Consider the following 21777-nt stretch of genomic DNA (forward strand, 5'->3'; position numbering starts at 1 on the left):
CCAATTTTCAACCGATCCAAGATTTTAATTTTTTCTTCGAAAGAAATGAATTTCCTCTTCAATGTTGGTTTTTCCCCTTTCGTGATCATTACAATAAAAATAAACTTTTACATAAGAAAAAGCATTACATATGTATGTAACTTGCCAGAAAATAAACTGCTCAGCTTGAGAATAACACACTTATGATTTTAAATGCACTTTCCTGGCAGAAAACAAAGACAATTTTCAACAATAAACACTTTATATAGTAAACCCTAGATGGCGAACCTATGGCACTCGTGCCAGAGGTGGCAAGTCAGAGAATTTTGCTGGCATGTCAACGATTTACAGGTTATATCCTTTTATACGCTCATAAATTATTCAAGTTTTTTTTTTAACTGTTACAATACGTACAAGCTGAATTTTGTTTTACACAAGACAGCAACTATAAAGCGACGTGCATATGATTGGTGCAGTATTAACAAAAGATCGTGCGACCCAAAGACAAAAGCAACAGACAAGTGCTGAGTTGAAATGCTAATTCTCTTGAATCGAATTCCATAACATCTGAAACTGTCATAACAACATTCACTATTAGTTTTAACACATTCACAACAGGGTGTCATTTATCATTCCCTTCTCATTACTGACTGGCTCAACTCACACAAACGTTTCAACCCTTGGTTGAATTTTATGGCTTCTTGGCAGGCAAACTCACACATTCATTATATGGCATGTTTCAATTCTTGGTAGTCTTTTATTTTAAGTTAGCCTTTGTGATCTGTCATAATGACATCTGCATTGATTCAAATGCAATAAAACAAACACTTATTTCATAATTGAAAATTGGACAATAGCTTTTAGTCTTTTACTGTGTTTTTGTGCAACATATGGTTTTGCTTAAGTCTATACAGCATAGTTTCTGTGAGGGGGGGGCATGTGATTTATTAGTTAGCGCCGTTTTTATTCCATCTGTCTCTAATTGCACTATTTGTTGAGAATGACACAGACTGCAAAAGCCTCTGTACAGTACCTTATTCAGTGATACAATAAAATAAATTCGATACTTATAATTACTTGTGCGATGCGGGCCAACACAAATTTAATGAAGATAAAATTTGATTTTTAAGCCCTGCGGTGCAACATATGAAAAAAAAAAGGTTACTAGAAATTGTAGACCACGTTATATCGAAACCGCGTTGTATAAGTACCGTGTTATATGAAGGTTACCTGTATTTAGATATATCTGATAAAAAATCTCTCTCTCTAGAAAGTGTCTAGGCTTTCTTTAACATACTAATGTTTGAATACCTGATGTAAAGCTACATCTGTCAACCACAGATCATCCTTGTAGGCTGTTAGCCCGTGAGGCATATAAAACCTGCAAGAGAAAGCAAAATGTTTCTTGTACAGCAAGCATACATTTAAAAAAGAGTAATATAAATTATCATGTAAAACATGATCAGTATTTTTCCCTTTACTTTGTGCTACTAATTTCATAATGCAGTAACAGTGAGAAATATTTCACATATAATTCCTACCTATCACTGAGGTCCACAATAATGCGCATGATAAGTTAATAAAAGACCACCTTTCAGTGGAAAAAAGCAGGAATGCCATGAATTTAAGAAAGCATATTTTAATTTAGAGATTTCTTTTAAAAAACAGCATCATCATCAAACAGATGTGTACAGGATGCTAACTAGTTAGGACTGTAGTCCTAACTAATTAGGACTAACTAACTAGTCCTAAATAGTTAGGACTCTAGTCTTTCATCCATGTGTTTCACTTAATTTTGTGTGCTTGTGCACGCGTGTTACAAGTCTCATACTCGATATTGTACTCGCTGACAACGTCTCAGTGACTGAGATGAAATATTGGAAGAATTAAATAATATTTCAATTCTTTCTCAGTGCTGTTTCACTCCATTAAACTTCAAACATGAGTTTCTCCCAGTATTTGTCTTATCGATGATATTTTCCCTACAGGACAAAGTGTACCAAAAGGTGGCACAACAGCTTACGGATCCCAACCAAACTCCACATATTCCAATCTACATCATCGGATCTCTGTCTGTTTTGTAACACCTTGCATAACCTGGGAAAACCTACCTGACCTGTCCTGTCAATAAAGGGATCATTATCATAATACATGGATGAACAAATACCTCTTTTGTTAAAGTTCATCTTCCATTTTTATTAAATGGTTATGACTCCTTAAAACTAGCTCTGTTCACAAATTTCAGAATGCTAACAATGCCATGTTCTTTTCTAATATCTCCATTTTTGATATGATTCTACAACTGATACTATCTGTTTTGTGATCCTAAAGTTTCTCAGAACACTCATATATGTATGATCTCTAATCACTGACTATCTGTTTTATTTTTAGCACAAACTTATGGTATGAAAACTGTCTTGTATACTGCAAGTTTATTGTTTTGGTTAATTTCTCTTATTCTGTATAAACTTACACAACTGGCTCCTCATAATAACGGTGTTCGTTATTTTACTGTCTAATTTCATATTTAATTTGCATTTTCAATAGCTGAATATTTTATTTGTTCTATCATACCATCAAAATAAATCTTTAACATTTTTTTTTGACGGCCTGGTTGGCCAAGTGGTTAGCGTATCTGCTCTCCAACCAAAAGGCTGCAGATTCGAATCCTGCTATGGGTATGAATGTTTGTGATTGTCTGTGGAAAAACTAGTGGTGGTAGTCGGTGGGTTGAGTGGCGGAGACAGAGCTGTAGAGAAGGTGCCCTCTCTCTCGATGAGTCCTTGGACTTCCTGGAGGTGTCAAATAATAATAATAATTTTTAATATATCAATGTATAATAAAAAACCTTCGAAGAAATGGAGAGCATTCATAGTTAGCAGAGAATACAAAAAATACATTTTGGGTTATAACGCAGTGTCCGACAGAATAAAGGCATATCCAGTGAAGATGGGGTTGAAGAATTTTACAGCAGCTTGCAATGAGTAGTATACAGTATTGATAAAACAGATTTTCTCTTGATATTAGGTGACTGGAATGCAATAGTAAGTTAAAAAGAAGAATGAGGCATCACTGAAAAATTTGGTTTAGGACTGAGGAATGAAGCAGGAGAAAGGATGCTGGAGTTTTGTGTTGAGCTTTCAACAACATAAGATTGTGCACATGGAGTTCGCCTAATGGAGAATACAGAAATCAGATAGATTATATTGTAGCCAGTAGAAGGTGGAGGAGTGCTATCCAAGCAGGGGAAAAAAAAAAAAAAAAAAAAACACTACATGGTGCAGACTTTGGTACAAATCATGAATTATTATAACTGAAGTTAAATTAAAATTAAGGGCAAAGAAGAAGCAAAAGGATAGTATCAGACTTGATTTAAATCCTGTAAATGAAGTATTTTAAAGCAGAAGCCGGAAAGAAATTAAAAAGTTTGGAGAGGACAGGAAGAAAATTAGAAGAAACAGCAAAGAAGTAAAGCAACAAGAAAGAAAGAAAGATTATAAATGGTTGTCAGAAGAAGCTATTCAAATAGCTTCTTCAGAGGAAATAAGAAAAATGAAACTTCAGAGACACAAAGAAAGGGTTAGACAACTGAATGCAGATTTCCAAAGACATGCTAGGAAAGATAAGGAAAACATCTAAACAAAAGGTGCAAGGAAATTGAAGAAAGCAATATTATGGGAAGAACAAGAGATCTGTTTAGAAAAATAAATATGTTATAGGAAAGTTTATCTTTAGATTAGGAATTGTAAAAAGTAATTCAAAAAATGTCTGATGGAAGAAGAAGCAGTGAAAAAAAGGTGGAAAGAGTATGTAGAGGATTTGCACAAGAAAGATAATATCTTTCCTAGGTATAATATGGTATAATATGTGCATAGGTACAATAGCTTAATATGTTGCCTAAGTATGACTGTGATGAGATGAGGCAGAGAGTAAGGATTATGAATGGTATGTTGGCTGAAATGTGTGAGGAGAGCTTAATATGTTGCCTAAGTATGACTGTGATGAGATGAGGCAGAGAGTAAGGATTATGAATGGTATGTTGGCTGAAATGTGTGAGGAGAGGGGAGTACAATTTGTTAATGTGTGGAATGAGTTTGAAGGACGAAGTCAACTGTATGGGAGCAATGGACTGTATTTGAGTGGTTATGGTGTGAGTCATTTGGAGAGACTGTTGCTGGAATGTACAGAAGTGAGTATAGAGAATGAATCACATGAAGTGGAAAGTGATGTGGAAGAGCAGGAGAGTACGATAGGAGAGATGGAAGAGGTGGTTATGAATGAGGAAGTAAGTGGCATGAATATGGAAAATGAGAGAAAATGGGTGTGCAAGATGAACAGGGAAACGGGGAGGCTCAGGGGGGACAGGGATACACAGTGTGAGAAAGGTGGATGCTCTAAGAGGATGTGCATGTGTAGACAGGAAAGGAATGGGATGATCTGGGACCAAGAGGAAACAGTGGGAATCGAAGAGAGTTCTAAAATGAATAAGCAGAAAGGGAAATGGCCCAGTCGAGCATGGAGAGATTGAATGAGTGTTATCAGTGGAACTAGCTGTAGATCCAGGATTGAGCTGTTGTGTTTATATACAAATGCTAGAAGTGTAAGAAACAAGGCAGATGAAATGGTTGCACTAAGTGAGTCTGTTCACCCAAAAATTGTTGGAATAAGTGAGACATGGTTTTATGAGGACGACATCCTAACAGGAATAGAGATGAAAGGATATGATGTGTTTTGTGAGGATAGAAGCGGTAAAATGGGAGTGGGGGGGGGGGGGTGCTATTGATGATAGAGAAAAAGTTATGTCCATACAAAGTAGAGATGCAAGGTGGAAATAGTGCCAGTGGTTTTGAGGCCGTATAGTGTGAGATAGAGGTGAATAGAATGAAATACTTGGTTGGATGTTGTTATAGACTAGGAAATGTGGATGGTAGTGACTATGAAATGTATAATCAAATTAGCCAAGCAAAAAAGAAAATAGTGATCATCATTATGATTATTATCTGATTTTGATTATGCAATACAGACTGGAATGATGAAATTGGAAGTAAAGAAAATGAGTTTCTTGAATTTTTGAGGGACGGCTACCTCAGACAGCATGTAACAGAGAGCACACGAGGATTGAGGGTCTTGGATTTGGTCATCTCATCAGAGGATGTAATTATAAATGAAGTGTCAAATCACCCACCAATTGGTGAGAGTGACCATGAGGTGATTACCTGGGTGGTTGCCAACAGTATGAGGACCTCTGCAGGAAAAGGGTATATGTGGAACTACAAGGGGGCGTGATTATGAAGAGCTCAGGAGACAGCTTGCACGTGTAACATGGAATGAGGAGTTAGCTAGAAAAGAGATCAAATGCAGCTTGGGGGATTTTCAAAAACTATCTAGTAAACACAATGTCTAAATGTATTCCAAGGGTGAGAATGTTAAATAAGGTATATGTGAAATGGATGAATAAAGAGAGTAAGCATGCGATACAGAGAAAAAGGGCATTATTGAGGCAGCATAAGAAAAGTGGAAATAACCAATTCCATGAGGACTACAAAGACCAGGCAGGTGACTTGGTTGGTGAGGGTAGCTAAAGGGAGGATTTGGATGGAGATATTCAGTTGTTTGCAGATGATGCAAAGTTGGGACGAACTATGAAGAGTAGAGAAGATGTTGTGGCCTTACAGGAAGACTTGATGTGATTGGGCACGGAACAAATAAAACAAGTGAAAAGCTTTAAATATTTAGGAAGCCTAATAACAGAAGATGGCAGAAGAAGAGAAGACATAACATCAAGAATAAACAACGCAAAAGCCCAATTCTCTAAGATGAAAAGCATTTTAACAGGAAACCTCAACCTACAATTGAAAAAAAAATTAGTAAAGACATTAATATGGAGCATTGTACTGTATGGATGTGAAACCTGGATTCTAGGCAGAGAAGATGTAAAAAGATTGGAGGCTTTTGAAATGTGTGGTGCTGGCGCCGCATGAACAAAATAAAATGGACAGAAAAAAAATCAAACCAACAAGTACTGAGAGAGATAAACGAAACAAGAGCTCTAATTAAATCGATCAAAATTAGAAGGGATAGGTGGTTTGGACATATACTTCGACATGATAGACTTGTGAAAAGAATAACTGAAGGCAAAATAGAGGGGAAAAGAAGAAGAGGCAGACCAAGGAAAAGCTTTCTTGACCAAGTCTAAGATAGCACGGGTTTGAGGAGTTACCAGGAGGTTAAGAAGAAAGCGAATGACAGAGTGGAATGGAGGAAACTGCTGCTGAGCTACCAGTCCCAAGACTGTTGCAACTGATGATGATAGGATCAATGCTGGAGAGGTTCTACATCAAATAATGGGAGATCAGGGGGAAATCAGAAGTCATCCCTGGAAGCTGTATAAGGAGGGTGTGAGTAGGGGAGTGAGAAACAGGTTTTTTTCATGCAGAGTTGAGAATGATTGGAATGCATGTCTGAGAGTGTGGTGTCTGCAGAGAATTTGAGTGTGTTTAAAGCATGGTATGATGAGCTGTGTGTTTGATAAAAGGACCTCCTAGATGAGTTGTTGACTCAATGGGGTCTTGGGTAATAATAATAATAATATTGAAGGAGAATTTGGAAAGAGAGAATTTGTTGAGGAACTTGTGATAACGAAAAGTGTGGTGATATCAGCAATTGAACAGCTGCCAAAAGGAAAAGCTCCTGGAGCTGATTGTGTATCAGTGGAATTATTAAGAGCAGCTGGGGATGAAGTAGTGAATATATTGACTGAAATTTGTCAATAAGTTTGGAAGAAAATATACTGACCTAGAGATTAGAAAACATAAGTATTCATTCCAATTCCAACAAAATCAAATCCCAGAGATTGTGAGAATTATAGAACCATCACTTCAATTTCATATGCAAGGAAAATTATGCTGAAAGTGATCCAACAAAGGTCGGAGCCATATATGAATAGAGAAATGGCATAAGAACAGGCAGACATACTTTAGGAGAGGTAGAGAAACTAGAACCCAAATAGAAAACATGAGATGAATTATGGAAAGAACAAAATAATTTCAGAAGGAAGTATTGATCTGTTTTATTGATTATAAGAAAGCTTTTGATTGTGTGGATTGTAATAAGATCGATGGGAATACTTGAACTCGCTTTGGAAATTATGGACTTTACAACCGTGTTATAAATAACTATTTTAATTTCCCAACGTTTTGACCATCATATTAAACTCATCATCTGGAGTATATACAAATATACAAGGACAAGCTGAGTTACATTTCACAAAGTAAGCTAAAGAAACAATGATTTGATCACTGGTTACTCTACTGGCATGACCTCTAGTGAAATAAAAAAAAATACAGATAAAATTAAAATTTAATTAAATATTTAGAAACTATATCAAAGCTAAATTCTATTTAAGATAACATGGAAGAAACATTCTTTCATATTGATAGTTTTCTTACCGTAACAATGATGTCCTATTTTTAAGATGACAACTGTTATATTACATTTAAGATTCTGGATTATCTACAGTCCTGTTTATAGTCAGCTCTTAGGAAGAAAGGTTCCGTGGGTAGAATATGTGCCTTCCATATGCTTGGGATTTTTAGACCATCATTATTGTTCAGATTGGGGTGGTTGATAAGAATCTCACAGGCTTCCTTAAATTTGCATTCATACCACGTTTTGGTGTAATGTAAACAACTGGTGCTTTTCCAGTCAATTCTATTTTTTAAACCAATCTGGTCAGCAGCCAGATCCATTTGAAAGTACCAGTTCTTGTCTGATCACTGAAGTTAAGCAAACCTGAGCCTAGTTAGTACTTGGGAGGGTGCTGCTGGCATTAATTATTTATAGAATTGACTGGAAAAGCACCAGTTGTTTACATCACACCAAAACATGGTATGAATGTAAATTTAAGGAAGCCTGTGAGATTCTTATCAACCACCCCAATCTGAACAATAATGCTGGTCTAAAAATCCCAAGCATATGGCAGGCACATATTCTACCCACGGAACCTTTCTTCCTAAGAGCTAACTATAAACAGGACTGAAGATAATCCAGAATCTTAAATCTAATATAACAATTGTCATGTTAAAAATAGGACATCACTGTTACTGTAAGAAAACTATCTATATGAAAGAATGTTTTTCCCATGTTATCTTAAATAGAATTTAGCTTTAATGTAGTTTCTAAATATTTAATTAATTTTTAATTTTATCTGTATTTTTTTCCACTAGAGGTCATGCCAGTAGAATAACCAGTGATCAAATCATTTTTTCTTTGGCATACTGTGTGAAATGTAACTCAGCTTGTCCTTGTATATACTCCGATGACCCTAATATGAAGGTCTAAACGTTGGGAAATTCAAATAGTTATTTATAACACGGTTGTAAAGTCCATAAGGTATGAATAGAAAAGATGCTCAAAATGCTACAGTTATATGGTGTAAATGGGACATTATATTAAGGAAGAATTAGTCTATATCTGAGTTGTTTTTCATGAGTTAGAATTGAAGGAAGTACAAAAAAGATGGTCTGATGTTAAATCAAATGTGAGACAAGGATATCGCCATATCTGTCATCGATATGGATCACAATATGAAGGAAAATGACATTAAACCTGATATAAAATCAGAGATATTATTCTCAGCTCTCTACTTTATGGAGAGGTATGGGTAGAAAGGCTTAATTATACAAGACTACAGAAAAACTGTTACCATCCCATAAATTCAAAGCACATCTAAAAAGATATTTAGAGTGCTTAATAAATACCAGCTATGCAGCATATTTAAACCATATGTCAAATTGGCAACTCTCATTCATTCACCTAAGGATAAACTCTCTTTTTTAACACAACCAGAAGTATATGAAGTGCCCTGTTCTTGTGACCTGGCTTCCTATGGACAGACAGGAAGAACTGTTGACATCTACCTTGATGTCAACAGTTAAAGAACATAAACAATACATTCAGCACTATCATTATTGCAAGTCGAGTGTAGCAGACCATGCCTTGGATACCTCTTCACAAGATCAAATGGAAGAAAGCAAAATGCTACACAGAGGTCATTATAAGTCAGAGAGATTGTTTTTAGAATTAGCAGCAGCTTCAAAATGTCTCAACAAGTACGGCTGTATCAATTTACCGAAAATCTGGGAGATAGTCACTTTAAGATCTAATTAATACTTGTTTTCTCTCTCTTTATCCAACAATAGATGGTAGTTTCTTGTGTTGTCCATAATTTTTTTTTTAAACTAGTCCCACTGTTATACCAAATTGTTATTGTTTCATGCACTGTGACAAAGTGCTCTTGTGCTCTGAAGATGCTGGATACACTGTAATACCAGTGAAATATCTGATAAGTTAATAAATATTATTTTGTTATCATTCTGTGTTGTGAATCAATACCATTAAATAAACTATTATGGAGATGATGTTCTGCTTATAAACAAACCCAGTACAAGTCTGTAGGATTCTCTAACTAAATTAAATAACTCCCGTGATAAATTTAGTATGAAAATCAGCAATAAAAAGACAATGAAAACGGATAGAAATATTGAAAACATCAATTATATCCTGAATATAACAAGTAAAACATTTCAGCTATTTAGACATAATTTTTAGTGAATATGGGAAATTAAATATGAAACAAACAGCAGAATTAGCAAAACTGGTGTGATAGGAAGTTAGCTGAATAAATTTATAAGGGAATAAGAGAGAAATTAGTCTTTTTGTATGGAAGCTGTATGGAAGAAGACAGTATTCAAACAAATTTTAACTACAGATCTGTGAGCTAGGTTAGAAATAGAACACTTGTTCAAAGCTTGTAGACCAGATATGAGGTTCTGAGAAAGATCGAGAGAGTGAACAAATTGCATCAATGGCAGAATCGTATTAAAAATAGAGGATATTAGGAAAGAACGTGACATTGTTAATTTTTAAGAATGTGCTAGCAGAGCTTATCTCAAGTGGTTTGGTCATTGGAAAAAAATAAGGAGTAGAGGTAGTGAAACAAGCATTCTTTTGGTAGGATGGCAAAATAAATAAATAAAAAATTTAAAAACAATAAAAAAATCTGACAATACTTCCTGTCAGATAAGGTTAATTTGGCAAAAAAATAAAAATCTACAAACAAATTATCATTACTACAAGGGTTCTGTCCTCTATGGTCCTTTGGTAAATTTTTACACGGAGAATTTTGAAAAGCAAAGAACACAGCACATACATATTCAAATCTTTAGTCAGGTTGGGCTTTGAAAATGATGCACTTGCCATTTGGACCCATGGCCTAAAATTTACCTGTTACTGAAGACACATTTTTCTTTTTTTTTCTCCAGTATTCTATAATTTTATGATATGAAAGAATTTAACTGAGTCATTACTCTTATATAGGAAGAAACAGTTTTTGCATTAGCTTTCCCTCATGCATGAATCCAAGAGATAGGAAAGAAAACTGCTGCAAGCAAGTGACTATAATTCCAAAAGTTTTCTGATAAAGGATTAAAACTTAGATAATATATCTGAAAGTTGCTCTGATATAACTGCAATTTGAAATATATACTTGTGCTTGAACATAGTTACATTACATTAGTTACGTTTTATATATATATACACAACCACACATATAAGAAAAGTTGTTAGAGGATTTATGTCTCAAAATGCCATATATATATATATATATATATATATATATATATGGGTTGACTGAAAAGTTCTGATAAACACCTAGAACAAAAATAATATCAAAGCAACTGATATACCACAAGAAAGAACATATCTTAAAACCCTTAAACCTCCACGTTTCATCAGAATGTAATGATGTGTTCTTTTTCTTTTAGAATATATAAGAAGACTTGGCTTTAATATCATTTTTGTTCTAGGTGTTTATCTGAACTTTTCACCTCCCCCCCCTCCCTCAAGAGTATGTGCGTGTATGTATATAGATAGATAGTTTTATGTTGTTGTTGTGTGCGTGTATATTAGTTTTTATTTTTATTTATTTTTTGTAAATTGAAGATTTTTTCCCTTTGATTATAGTGATGTCTGAAGACAATCTCTTTATGAGCTAAATGGCTAATAGGTTAATTTAAAAGGTAAGAATAAACATGATATCCTGGGATATGAATCTGTGTGTAACTTTGATTTGTAGCAATGTTTCAGGTGTTTTTATTATGCAGTTAAGAATTTTAGACCACTTGGAAGTTAAAGTTTAAAGGATGAAGACTAGCTATTCACCCTCTTCAAAAAGTTATTGACGGCTAAAAGAGATCAGTCTATTGTTCCCCTTGAAAAGAAAAGTTGTTAGAGGATTTATGTCTCAAAATGCCAGCCCATCTTTGTTTGTTCAGTCCAAGCAGTTACCTAATATGAGAGTGCATCACAAGAAAGTAAAGAATGGAAGTTACTAGTGGAGTTTGCATTCCAGTACTGATTCTTAAGCAGCTTCTATTTAGAAGTATCTTGCCTTCTTGTGTCTTTTTTCATTTCAGTAAGACAAATTATACTGATGTAGTATTTCTATAATTCATCTGGTAGCTACACCTCTTTTCCATTGGTACTTCTTACATCCATGTTACTTCTTTAGTTCTGGTGAGTTTGAAGTTGTTTTTTAAAAGCCAATATTTAAAAAGATTTTTATAATAATTAATCCGAAAATTACCTAACATAACATATGATCTTTTCTTGATCTCACTGATATCATCATCACCACTTATAAACCATAGATCATACTGACCATTAGCCTTATAGATTCCCATCACTGCAAATAACAAAAATTTAAATAACAGCTATTTAAAATAATGTAAAAATATTTACACATAACAATTTTTTAATACAATTTTGGACACAGAAAACGCGCAATTTTGTTTCATAAGAACAGTCCTAAATTCCAAGTTTTTTTATTTTTTTTTTTTAAATAATTCCACATACTAAAGGATGGAAATGCATAACAGATCAATACATTGGATGCTCAAGGGCCTATCTAATCCATAATACTGCTCTGAAGGTGAAATATGATCTTTATGAAACTTCGGCCTCCAAAAGTGAACTGATTATGTCACAATGAGAAATAAAAATCATCTCTTACCTGTACACATGCAAAATGAGATTCAAAAGCATAACTTATCAGCAAAGTACAGGTTTATCCAGTTGGCAAACTAGGCTGAGAATATGAACAAATAACAGTCATTTTTGTATAAATATTCAGTTGCTACCAAAACATATCTATATACAGAGTGGACCATAAGTCATGAAGGGGACTGAAGTTTTGATAACTTTTTTTAATTTTTTTTTCTTTCTTTTCTTTACAGATTTTATAAAGACCTTGGAGATTAACCATGGAAAAATTCACGACTGAACAGCAAACACAAATTGTGAAATTTGACTATCAAAACCAAGGATCAATAATTCTGACCCAACAAGCATATCATCGGCATTACAGTATGAGAGATTCTCCAAGCGAATCAATGATTAGACGTTTGATTGGTCATTTTGAGGAGCAGAATTCAGTAAGCGACCTTCCAAGAACAGGCAAACTGTGCTCAGTTAGGAATGAAGCCACAGTTGTGCATGTAAGGGAGAGTGTCGCCGAAGACCACAGCACTTGAAGGCGGTCTGGACAGGTTGGAGTCTCTCAGAAGTCACTCCAGCATATTTCGAAAACCTTCAATCTGTTTCTGTATAAAATCCAGTTGATGCAACAGCTGAAGTCACCAGATTATACCCACAGATTTTTTTTCAATATGCAGTCAGATTTCAAGAATTAGCAAGGAGAGATCCTGAATTTATCCACAAGTTGATAATGTCAGATGAAGCACATTTTCATTTGAATGGCTTCATTAACAAACAAAACTGAAAGATTGAGTTTCAGAAAATCCTAGGGCAATTTACCAAGGGAACTGCACTGCCTTAAGTGTTTATTTTGTGTGTGTGTGTGTGTGTGTTGAGCCCATACACAAGAGGTTGGTAGATCAATCTACAGTACATTAGTACCATGTATGGGTCTGGTGTGATCGGACCTTACTTTTTTCAAAGACCACATTGGGAACCCTGCTAATGTTACAGGAGATGAATATTGGTCTATGATCAAAAATTTTTACTCCCAGCAGTTCAATATAAACATGACATGTGGTTCCAACATGGAGTGACAGCTCACACAGAAAGGACCACAATCCAACTGCTAAGGAAAATTTTTGAGGGAAAAATAATTTCCTGTGGTTGCGACATGAGTTGGTCATTGCATTCTACAGATCTGACGACTCCTGATTTCTTCCTATGGGGCTATCTCAAAGAAAAAGTTTACATTAACAAGCCTCAGACATTCCAACAGCTGAAGAACAATATTTGAGCCGAAATCAGAGCACTGGAACCTGAAACACTAAGAGGTGTCATGAAATATGCCTTAGAAAGGGCACATTTGCACAAAGCAGAAAATGGATGCCATTTACAAGATTTGACTTTTCACACCTATTGTAAATTTATTTCCTATATATACCGTTACATGATGCTATGGTATTGTAAATTTAAAACAAAAAATAAAGGAGTTATTAAATATTGAAATCCCTTTGTGACTTCTGACCCACCCTGTAGATCTTAAAAAAAGAATATTTGTAAATACTACTTACAAATTGCTTCCCCATTTCTGTAGAATAATGCCTGTAGATGAGTCAAGCCATATTACTGGAGGAGAAGATATTGGACCTTGATTAGTTAACCTGTACTTATTATTTGGATTAAAAGACCTAAAATAATTAAAAACATATGAAGTAAAAACAGAGGCACAAGCTAGATTCCATGAAAATCTACATCTTATTATTTCTATTTTTTTCCAAATTAAAAATACAAACAGACAAACTTAAAATAATTAATGTTAGAATGAAATATTCTAAATAGTTCTATTGTCTGTTCATTTTACTTAATGATCATATTTTCATGGTGAGCCTAAAATGTAGTAACTCACATTGAGAAGTTTTTCTTATCTGGAACCCATATAAGAAAATCATCAATGCCCTAGAAGATTCGATAATTTCTAAGTACCACTTTATATACCACTATTCTGTTAAAACTGCTTATTCAGAAAAAAACAACAACAAAAAAAAAAACCAAACGTGGATGAAGTTGTGATCGAAAATGCTGAAGGCTCAGATAATTCTTTTTTGTCAATTAATTGTGAGTTTTCATGTGTGAGAGTTGTTGTGAAGAAGTGTGCTTACAGTGTTTGCAGTGCATGCTTTTTTGTTTCAGTTTTGCTCCCAATTCCTTAAAGATGCAGTGATGTATAATGATGGGCACTGAAAGCAAGATGATGGCTGCTTGTATATTAGTGAATCAAAATTTGATTTTTAACTGTTATGTGAGATGTATTACATGTGTAGTTGTTGAATTATATGAATAAGTCGTGAATTTTTAAAGGTGATGGAAGGGGAATGTGCAAAGTGAGACTTGAATCAGCACTGAAGGATGGTAAAGTATCACTGATTCAAGGTGAGAACAGGAATGCAACAACAAGAGTGAGTGTTCATCTGATAGTGAAGAAAGATAATATGAAAGGGTAGTGAGCAAGGAGTAAAAAATTTAAGGTAAAACTGGGTGAGTTATTTGGTGAAAAAGGTCACAGCAGGTAGTATGAAGATAGTAAAACATGGTGAATTACACAGTAGGGAGTAGTAAGACAGTGGAATTGCAAAAGGATGAAAGAAAAATGATAAAGAAGCTAGTATGAAAGATATAAACATCAATGAGAATATTATAAAAGAAGTGGTAAAATTGAGGAATGAATTGAGGCATGTGCAGAGTGGAAGAGACATTTAGAGAAGAGATTGGAGGTGTAAGAAGGATAGCTTCAGTGGGGAAGTAATCAAAGTTGAATTATTGGGGTGGAATGGTAGAAAGTAGTATAATGCTTTATGAGGGAACTCTGTGGTGAAAGATGTGGAAATGGTGCAGGTAATGAAAGCATGTCTGAGAGGAGCAATGATAGGAAGTGAGAATCAGGCTGTGGAGAAGACAGGAAGTGCAGAAGAGGTGACTAATCTGCAAGGAAGGAAGTGTATATGAGGTAGCGTGGGATTGGAGTGTGCTGCTAGAGACAGTGAAATGGAAAAGTATATGAGAGAGAGAGAGAACTGCAAGTGTGCTGCCAAGTTATAAAATTAAGGAGCTGAGGAGAAGAGCAATGATTAGGAATGCATGATATCTAGAATGTACAGGAAGAGATAAGACTTGAGTGGGTTATAAGACTTGAGTGGGTTATTTGAATGAAAGTGGCAGTGCAGAATTAGATAGACTGTTGATGATAAGAGGAATGAGTGAGTGTGTGTGGCCAGTCAGGGAAATGAAAACTAGATAGTGGGACTGTGAGGACATACTACCAGGACTGCTACAAGATAAGGATGTGTGGATGGCCTGAAAGAGCAACAAAGTGAATCAAATGATGAGGTGAGGAAGTGTTGAGGAGGAAAAAGGGACAAGCGCAAGCTACTATTGCTCATACACTAATGTAAAAATTATTAGGATAGATGCAAAGTTGTGGCCTTGATACAATTAGTCTATCTGCAAATCACATGTGTCAGGGAGATATGGTTAACAGAGGACAATGTACTCACTGGAGCATGGAGGTGGGGTATTACTAATGATCTCAGAAAAGTTGTCTCCCTTTCATAAAACTTGAAGAAAGCAGTAGTAATAATGGCTTTGAGGCCATGTGGTGTTAGACTAAGGTGAGCATGAATTTTAGATATCTAGTAGGACATTGCTAGAGAGACCATGAAATATATATATATATATATATATATATATATATATATATAGAGAGAGAGAGAGAGAGAGAGAGAGAGCATGCTGATTCTGAAATGTTTCAGCAAATGAGATTGGTGATAGTAAGGTGATAATAATGGGTGACTTTGGAAACAATGGCTGGAAGTAGGAAATAAGATGTGTAAGTAATGAAGGAGACTGAATTCCTTCCTTGAGTTGCCTAGGGACACAAGTGTTGGATTTAATAGCAGTCTCATAGAGCGATAACAGAAGATGTCACCATGATGACACCAAATGGGGAGCATGGTGCAATAGTAAATGTGGTGAGAGTTTGACCTTCTTCAGTGAGTCTTTGAACTCCATGGAGGCTAGGAAGTAATACTAAGACTATTATCCTTAAACATTATTTTGTAGTCATTTGTTTTTATCAGTGGTTCAACAATTTTCAAGGACATCTGAAACTTTGAAATGAAGAGATGTCTTTATACTCCAAAAATTTCAAAATATCTTTTAGATAACACAAACTTATGAAGTTCCTATTTGCTTTGATATGTACCATGTGAATCACAGAGTGAGAGAGAGAGAGAGAGAGAGAGAGAGAGAGAGAGAACGAGCAGCAAAGAAGAATTTATTTAAAATTTTTATGAAATAGTAGAATTAAAATTTATAACAGGGAAATAAGAAATACCCAAATCAAAAATGAATAAGTAAAACAATAAAACTGAAAATGAGTAGAAAAATTTGACATATAAGTTCTCACTCTACAAACCAAATATTATAATGAACAGATAAAGCATATAAATAGCTCACCACCAACTATCCCAAAAATTCAGGTGAATATAATGTGAAAAAATAAGTGGAACTGAATGCCCTATTATGAACAGAATTTTAGTTCTTCCTCTATGCTTAATGTAGAAACTCTTCTTTGGTGAAGAGAAAAATATCCAAATCACCACTATTCCTACATGAAATAAATGAGTACAATATGAGGGGTACAAAAATCATATAGTTCAAACCATTGGCACACCCAGAGAGGAGGCCAAGGGGCCCTGTCCCCCCACCCCCAAAAAAGAAAAAGGAAAAAAAAACACTAGAAAAATTTCCAAAAATCTTTTCCTAATTCTTTTTTTTTTTTTTTTTAAATTTATGTTGTGTCATGTCTTCTATTTCTATGTTACTTATAAATTAGCAGTCACATATGGTGAGAATACCCTATAGTGCTTGGGAATCCTGGTCGCTGTGAACGCAAGGCGAACGAAGTAGTGCTCGGGTGTTACTTCGTTTGCTCGAGCTGGGCCAGAGGAGATCACGGGTATCATGCATTGGCAATCACTGCAGATGCTCAGTCATAGCTCGTATGCAATGCATAGCGTGCATTCTCAAATCATCTACTTAATCCCCCCCCCCCCCAAAAAAAAATTAAATCTTGAGTGTCAGCCTCCCTCCCCAAGATTAAATCCTGAGTGCACCACCGGTTCAAAACAGGTACACATCCAAAGGACTTTGAAGTGACAAAGGACTTTTTCACACTTCACAACAGACTGCCAGACTGGTTAGTTACATAGCATATCTGCTCTACCACCATCTACGTCATCTACCACCCCACCACTACTATTTTCACAGACAAACATCCATGACCACAGCAGGATTCGAACCTGCAGCCTTTTGACTGGAGAGCAGATATACTAACCACACAGTCAATCAGGCCGGATGACCAAGTTGCTTTGCCAACAAAACTTAAGAGATTCTTTCTACCCACTCAACAAAATCTCTGAACATCTGAAACCTCCTAAACTTCCACATCTACTACCCAAAAAATCAAGTGTCTACAAGATCAGCCGCAATTGTGGTCTACACTACAGATATGGTGAGATTCAACAATCGGAACACTTCATGGATGTTGAGAATGAAAGAAAGCACAAATTAGGGCTGGCAGCACATACAACGGAAACATTAAGTAGAAAGGTACCAAACTGAAATGCTCGAAATTGATTACTGTTCCACATTGATTTTTACTCAAGAGTGTTCAAAAAATCAGCTGAAATGATGAAGCATCCTCTACAGTGTATCAAAAATCAAGGGATGATTTTACATCAAGTCTGGTCTTCTTTAATCCAACATGACACATTTGTATCTTCCAGTAGTATGTTATAGTAATCCACGAATCAGCAGCCAACATAACAGTTAATGAATGCTTTTCACTGTTTAAACATTTCCAAATATTGTTTACTAGAAATGTTAACTGTTATTACTTGCTTTCTAGTTTTTAGTAGTAAGACTTATACGTTGGTTAGACATAACTGGTAATTAATTTACGGAATTGACAACGCATATAAAGTAAATTAATTAAAGATAACTTTAATGAATCACTTCTATATTTCGGCAATGTCACATTGCCATCTTCGGGAACATAAAGATATGGTATGTGCACTAAGGAACTAACAAAGCAAACAAAATGAAAGTCTCCCAAATTTGGGGCAGTTTCATGCACCCAAATTTGTTGAGGTTAGGAATGTTTTTTAGAGCTGCTGAAGATTCTTTGAATAGTCTTTCGTATTTAAACTCGCTGCGATGGATTATTTTTGTCTTCTTCCAACGAATTTTATGGTGGGTATCTAAGGCATGGTCTGCCAGCCCAGAGCGGCTGTACTGGTGAAACCGGATGTAGTCTTGGTGTTCTGAAATCCTGATATTTGTTGTTCTGCCTGTTTGGCCAAAGTAGGACAATTTGCAGCTGCAAGGGACCTGGTATACACCAGGTAGGTCTAGGGGAAGTGGTTGGGGTGATAAAAACACTATATAACAGGGCAAAATTAATCTGCTCAGATGACAAGACCCTAACTATGGAACTAAACCACATCCTCAACACTTACTTAGCCAATGGCTACAACCCCCAAAAAATCCAAAAAATACTAAAACCTGTAAACCACAACCCCCCTCCCCCCCTCCACAATAAAGACTACACCAAGTCTATCACTATCCCCTACATCCAAGGCACCTCTGAAAAAATAACTAATATCCTCAAAAAATATGACCTTACTTCCTGTTACAGACCATATAAAAAGTTGGCATCCCTTATCCGCTCTACCAAAGACCAACCACTTCCCCTAGACCTACCTGGTGTATACCAGGTCCCTTGCAGCTGCATGTTGTCCTACTTTGGCCAAACAGGCAGAACAACAAATATCAGGATTTCAGAACACCAAGACTACATCCGGTTTCACCAGAACAGCCGCTCTGGGCTGGTAGACCATGCCTTAGATACCCACCATAAAATTCGTTGGAAGAAGACAAAAAATAATCCATCGCAGCGAGTTTAAATACGAAAGACTATTCAAAGAATCTTCAGCAGCTCTAAAAAACGTTCCTAACCTCAACTAATTTGGGTGCATGAAACTGCCCCAAATTTGGGAGACTTTCATTTTGAGAACTTCAGCCCAACAGCCAAGACTACCAAATTAGCCCGCAAGAGGGCACCATTAGGACTTTAGGAACAAAATTAGTTCTTATTTTCTTCCTCATTTGCTTTGTTAGTTCCTTAGTGCACATACCATATCTTTATGTTCCCGAAGATGGCAATGTGACATTGCCGAAATATAGAAGTGATTCATTAAAGTTATCTTTAATTAATTTACTTTATATGCGTTGTCAATTCCGTAAATTAATTACCAGTTATTTCTAGTTTTTAGTTTATTCATGTTGTTTTCTGATGAAGTTAAACAAAGTATTTCATGAAACTAGTCAAAATATCAGCAAAGTTTCTATTTGACATCTTTGTTTGTGGTTATACTGGAAGAAATAGTTATAAAAATGTCATATCCCCCAGAGAAGTCTATGCAACAAAATGTCACTTCATTACTCCATTTTTTTTTTTTTTTTTTTTTTTTTTTTTTAAATTTCTAATCATGTACAAACACTAGCAGCTGGTAGTTCTCACCCATATACAGTTTAGCTTCAAACACATCAAATCAATTTCTCACCCTCCTCCTTTCTTGCTAGATGTCTGCTCTTTGGAATAGTCTTTCTCATACTGTTATCCACAATGATTACAACCATCAGATTTTTAAAAAACACATAGACAAATTCCTTTTTTTCTTTTAAGCACTTACCCACATATAGCACTACTGTGTCATAAGTCTTAGGACCTCTCGCATATGGGGTGATAAAATAAAATAAATTTGAGCACTACAGTTTCTCCAAATGAAAAGGAGTGGAATGCATTGTAATCAGCAAAATTCTGGATAGCATTAGAGGTTTGTGAAAGGTGAATAATGCAAGAGGAGGAATGTGGGTGTAAGAGCACAAAGCACAACAGCATTGATAGAAAAATCTGATGAGAGGAAACTGGCAATCCTATCACAAAAGGCAGGAAGAAGACTATATATAAGATGGTAGCTTGTTAGTGTGACATGCTAGGGTTTATGCCAGACTCAATCATATGCCTTGTATACATCGAGTGACAATGTGAGTTTCTCTAAACTTTTCCATGGCTTGTATCCAAAGGTGTGTAGGGTTGACTTAGGAGATCTCCTAGAATGGAGGAAATCAAATTGGCGATCACTAATTAAGTGATGAGCATTCACATAGCGAAACAGTTGGCTATTAGTACTAACTGGCTGATGGTCACATGATGATAGTCTCCCAGATTTTTGATAGAGAAAAGCAGCCAAATTTCTTAAGAACTCGCCTCAAAACTCCAGTTCATAAAAAACTCCAATGCTATCCCTGACATCCTGGGATGCAGAGAAAATCTCATGTGCTCTCAAATATATGTAATATTCTGACTAGGGATTGTATTACCAGTAAATTAGTTTACTGGTAAACAGTTAAAAATGCATCAGTAAATATAGGTAGAACAAAATAATTACCTTGAAGACAAATATTTATTTGTACACACTTTCACGTGTATATATATATATATATTAAAGACACCAAAGTGCCAAATGTTTTAACTTAGACCATTAAAGTAGTTTATACCATTTATCTTTTAAATTATTACTTTACAATTTTTAAAGGATCATATTATGGCAGTATGCTGGACAGTTTGGCAATTTTTTTCTTTACCCATAATGCAACACTCTATTTAACCTTATCTTTATTATTATTCAGGCCTCCATAGTCAAAAGACTCATTGTGGGAGGTCCGTCCTAAGAACAAAGTCTGTCAAGACTCATCAAGGGGAGGTTCCCCCCCCCTAAGAAACACAAAGTCTATCATACCACTCCTTAAACTCATTGACCGTTCTCACTCTCACCACTCCATCAGGCAATGCATTCCATGGTTCAACCACCCTCCATGCAGAGAAACCACTCCTCACCCTCTTGCTCACAGTTTCCTTGCGTAACTTCCAGGGATGGCCTCTTGTCATCACTCCTTCCTGCTGTTCAACCAAGCGAAAGAACTCTCCGGTGTCAACCCTGTAACCATCTCTCAACAGTTTAAAAGTCTCAATCATCTCACCTCTCCTTCTTCTATCCACCAAACTCTGCAGTTCACATTCCCTCAGCTGATCCTCATAACCGAAATTGTACAGTCTTGAAACCATCGTTGTCATCCGTCTTTGTACCCTTTACACAGTTAATTTATCCCCTTCAAATCCTGGGGACCAAATCTGAGAACAATAGTCTAAGTGTGGTCTGATCAGAGACTTATACAATGGAATGATAACCCTTTTATCTCTGCAGGTCAGTGTCCTTCTCATAATTGCAGCAATCCTCTGTGTAGCGTTCACCACCTTTGCAATATGTCCCGTAAACTTCAGGATTCTATCAATCATTAACCCTAGATCTCTTGTCTCCCCTACTTCCTCCAGTATAACTCCTCCCATAGAGTATGCAGTGTCCCGTCGATGTTTCCCAAACCTCAAGACCTTACATTTCGCTGCATTAAACCAACACCCCCATTTATTTGCCCATCTATCTAGCTTATTCAAATCCTCTTGCAGGGATACCACATCTGCACTATTACTAATAATCCTTCCCAGCTTCGCATCATCTGCAAACAACTGAATATCCCCTTGAAATCCACTGGCAATGTCACTGATATAAAGGTTAAACAATA

General features: G+C 35.7%; 1 protein-coding gene across 9 annotated transcripts in view; it reads right to left on the reverse strand.

Moving 5' to 3' along the window:
- Positions 1-21777, reverse strand: part of LOC150108568 (peptidyl-glycine alpha-amidating monooxygenase B-like) — a 521418-nt gene that overhangs the window by 201964 nt on the left and 297677 nt on the right. For all 9 annotated transcript variants that reach the window (XM_090390860.1, XM_090390858.1, XM_090390856.1 and 6 more), the window contains 2 exons: positions 13587-13703; positions 1291-1360 (listed from right to left, as the gene is read on the reverse strand). In XM_090390860.1, the coding sequence (XP_090246986.1) occupies positions 1291-1360; positions 13587-13703 (187 nt within the window). The remainder of the gene's footprint in view (positions 1-1290; positions 1361-13586; positions 13704-21777) is intronic.

The sequence above is a fragment of the Typopeltis vanoorti genome, chromosome 3, assembly GCF_054136105.1.
Source record: "Typopeltis vanoorti isolate ZY-2024b chromosome 3, IOZ_Tvanoo_1.0, whole genome shotgun sequence".
Taxonomy (NCBI): domain Eukaryota; kingdom Metazoa; phylum Arthropoda; class Arachnida; order Uropygi; family Thelyphonidae; genus Typopeltis; species Typopeltis vanoorti.